This window comes from Myotis brandtii, unplaced genomic scaffold (genome assembly GCF_000412655.1).
Source record: "Myotis brandtii unplaced genomic scaffold, ASM41265v1 scaffold600, whole genome shotgun sequence".
Classification (NCBI taxonomy): Eukaryota; Metazoa; Chordata; class Mammalia; order Chiroptera; family Vespertilionidae; genus Myotis; species Myotis brandtii.
In genome coordinates this window covers 884,645-888,362 of record NW_005370273.1, presented here as the reverse complement: position 1 = coordinate 888,362, position 3,718 = coordinate 884,645, and the positions used below count along the sequence as shown (strand labels likewise).

At 59.7% G+C, this 3,718-nt stretch overlaps 1 protein-coding gene across 1 annotated transcript in view; it reads left to right on the top strand.

The window, feature by feature from the left end:
* The window catches only part of MYO7B (myosin VIIB), a 107,070-nt gene that overhangs the window by 43,342 nt on the left and 60,010 nt on the right, over window positions 1-3,718 (top strand). The window contains exons 9-10 of the mRNA XM_014550391.1: window positions 1,081-1,234; window positions 3,112-3,188. Coding sequence (XP_014405877.1) covers window positions 1,081-1,234; window positions 3,112-3,188 — 231 coding nt within the window. The remainder of the gene's footprint in view (window positions 1-1,080; window positions 1,235-3,111; window positions 3,189-3,718) is intronic.

The following is a 3,718-nucleotide window of genomic DNA, read 5'->3' as shown; positions in this document are numbered from 1 at the left end:
GCAGCTCCCGGAGGAGGAAGGAGGTCTGGCGGGCGGGTGGGCGGGTCTTGGTTTCCCCTTCCTGACTTGCCCGAGGCTTCCTTATTCTCACCCAACTGGTGGTCCTGCCCCACCGGCTCACCTTCCTGTGGAACCAGTGAGCCAAAAGGCTGGTCACCCAGCGGTCAGTTGTCTTCACCCCCCCCCCCATCGCACTCCAATCGCCATCCTGTGGGTGCCCCTAGACCGTGAACCCCAGGAGAGCAGCCTGCTTACACTTGTTCGGGCGGCATCCCGTCTCCCACGTCCTCTCCCATGCAGCCCCTCAGGCACTGCCTCTGGCCTTCAGCTCCTGCCTGGACCCTGGCAGGACCCTGGGCCCCTCCTCTGACCTAGTGCACCGCCCACCCTGCAGACATGAGGCCTGCTCAGTCCCTCACCCTGCAGACCTCCCCAGGCCAGTCTGAGACCACATCCCATGGCATGTTTCCAAGTCCCTCCAGATCCCACGATCGTGGGACCTCTCCCTTCACCACCAACCCACCACCATGTGTCCTGGCTCCTGCCTCCCACCTCCACCCGGTCGGCTGTTCTCTGCCTGGACCTTCCTCTCCCCGGGCCCCTGGGAAGCTCAGCCTGTGGGGCAGCCAGAGCCTCCTCCTGGGGGCTCGCCTCCCTCGCCAGCGCACAGGCGCCGCCTGCCCTGCTCTTGGCACCTGTGAGACAGCGTCTGCCCCCTGCCCCTCCGCCCCCAGCACAGCACAGAGCCCGGCACCAGAGAGCCCGGCACCAGAGAGCCGGGCACCGTGTCTGCTAAGTGACCGCAGGGTCCTCCCCGGGAGGGCGGTCAGGAGCCGCTGTGGATGGGGAGGCGGGCTGAAGGGCTGGGCCGTGTGCCAGCTGCCGGGCCGCGCTGGCCGCGCCTCTGGTTCTGCCTCTGGAGGGACTTGTGTGTTTGGGGCTTGGACATCCCCGTGGCCCCTCAGGGAGTGTCACTCCACGGCCTGTGGCTGAGTCCTCGAGGCTTCTCGCCTGGTTGGCCCTACACGAAGGAGGGGGTGGGGGTGGCCCTGCAAGGCGCTGAGGTGCCCCATTCTGCAGGGGAACTGCACCTCCTGCGAGGGGCTGGACGATGCCAAGGACTACGCCCACGTGCGCTCCGCCTTGAAGATCCTCATGTTCTCCGATGCTGAGCACTGGGACCTCAGCAAGCTGCTGGCAGCCATTCTCCACCTGGGGAACGTGGAGTTCATGGGTAATGTTCCCCTCAAACACCCCTGGGGAGGAGGAGTGGGGGGCAGGAAAGGGAGAGAGAGCCTCTCAGGGCTGTCCCCTGAAGAGCCGCCGAAGTCACGTGGTCTAACCCGGTCCGCAAAAAATACCTGGAAGCTTTAGCTATAATTGTGGAGGCCTTGTGGGGTTAGGGAAAAGATGTTGAAGATTAGGGCACTCCAAAGATGAAGGCGCGATCATTCAGCCCCCACACTTAGCTGGCACCCCAAAGAGCTCCCCCTCGAGGTGCGGGTGAAGCAGAGCAGACGGGTGCACCGGCCTGGATGCCGGGCCCTGAGCCCCTGCGCAGAGGATGCAGAGAGAAGACCAGCATAGGCTGAGCCGGAGTCCTAATGAGACAGAGTGAGGGACCTCGGAGGGGGCAGGGAGGAATCTCAGAAGGCGGGGGAAGGTAGGTGGGTGGGAGGTAATCAACCAAAGATCTTGTATGCATATATGCATAACCCATGGACACAGACAATAGGGTGCTGAAGGCCTAGGGCAGGGGTGGGTGGGAGGAGGCCAAGAGGGGGAAAGGAGGGACATATGTAATACTTTCAACAATAAAGAATTATTTAAAATTTAAAAAGAAAAAGAATGGGCATAGGCAGTATTTGAAGAGATTATGGCTGGCTCAGAACTCATGACACACCAGTTCACAGAGCAGTGGGAAAGGACAGATTTTAATAAACGTCTGGAGCAATTGGGCGTCCACGTGGAAAGCATGACCTTGGACCACTGCCTCTCACCCTGCAAGGACATCTACTCCGAGCGATGTGGCCGCCCTGCGACCTGCGACCACACGGGCCCTTCTGCTAGTGAGAGGGGTGCCCGAGCGACCAGCCGGGGCATCAGGACATGGAGGCGTTTAAATGTGATGCTGAGGAAACGAAGCTGGGCACAAAGAATAGATCATTACATCACCTTACACAGAACTTAAAAGCAGGTCAAGCTAAATGCTGTTCAGGGATGTAGATCTAGTGAAAAAGTAAGGGAGGGAGGAGGGCAGGCTCCAGGAGCTGGGAGAGCGGCTGCCTCTGGCGGAGAGAAGGGTCGCAGGAAGGACCGATCGGTGGGCGCTGTCACTGCAATGGCCCACAGCGCTGACTTAATAATTATCCATTGCAACATGCCTTAGGGTTCTATGCACTTTTTTATCTCTATGCTTTATTGTACAATTGTTTGTTTGTTTATGGTTAATCCTCACCCGAGGATATTTTTCCATTGATTTTTAGGGAGGATAGAAGGGATGGGAGAGACAGAGAGAGAGAAACATCGATGTGAGAGAGACACATCAATTGGTTGCCTCCTGCATGCACTCCGACCAGGGCTGGGATCATGCCTGCAACTGAGGTACACGCCCTTGACTGGAATTCGAACCTAGGACCCTTCAGTCCATGGGCTGACGCTCTACCCACTAAGCCAAACCGGCCAGGACAATTGTACAATTTTTTAAAGTTAAAACACACACACACACACACACACACACACACACACACACAGAAGCAATACTCCCTCCTCCCCCAACCCTGGCAGCCCTAAGGTAGAGGCTGACTCGCAGCGGGCCCTGAGTTAGGGAGGCCTGCTCGCGAGTGCTGGCCCAGGTTTCTATGCACAGCAGTGAGTTAAGGGGCTGATGGCTCCTCTCCTCCTTAATGGACCCCTCTGCACCTGCCCCGCAGCCCCGCCCGGCCCAAGAGCTTCTCCCCAACAAACCCGGGTTTCTCCCCTTCCTTTTGGGCCGGGCCCTGATCTGAGGAGCAGAGCGGGAAGGGTGGCCTCGGGGGCACTGGCTCCTGGGGCCCTGGGCTGTCCAGCACTTAGGGTGCTTGCCACTCAGCGGTCACCTTCTCCCTGCAGCTGCGGTCTTTGAGAACCTGGATTCCTCCGATGTGATGGAGACGCCTGCCTTCCCCACGGTGGCCACGTTCCTGGAGGTAGCCTGGCCTGGTGTCTGCCAGCTCCCAGGGGTCAGCTGACAGAACCCTGACCCCTGATTCCCATAACCCCTCCCAGGCTCTCAGCTCAACCCATGCGCCTTCTGCCATAACAGGCCGGGGGTGGGAGCAGAGGGAAGCAGTGTGAGCTCACCGATAGCCACGTAGCAGAACGATGGCTCACTCTCCACCCCACCAGTGGCCCTGTGGCTCTCCCGCTGGGCCACTGGACCCTTCCCTGGATCTTCCCCGGCTCCCACCAAAGAACATGCCCGCAGCCTCGCCCAGGGCTGCCCCAGAGCTGCTGTTCTGGAAAGGGAGGCGTGCTCACACCATTGGCCTCCGCAGACCCTGAGAAACGGAGCCTCGGAGCCTCGCTTCAGGAGGCAGCCGGCACTGGCAGGGAAATGCCTTTGCACTGGGGGGACTGGGTCACTTCCACACCGCACCCCACTGGCTGTTCTGGTGGGAAAGTAATGGAATCAGAAGAAGAGAAAAGAAGGGAAGGAAGGCAGAAAACAAGGGAGGGA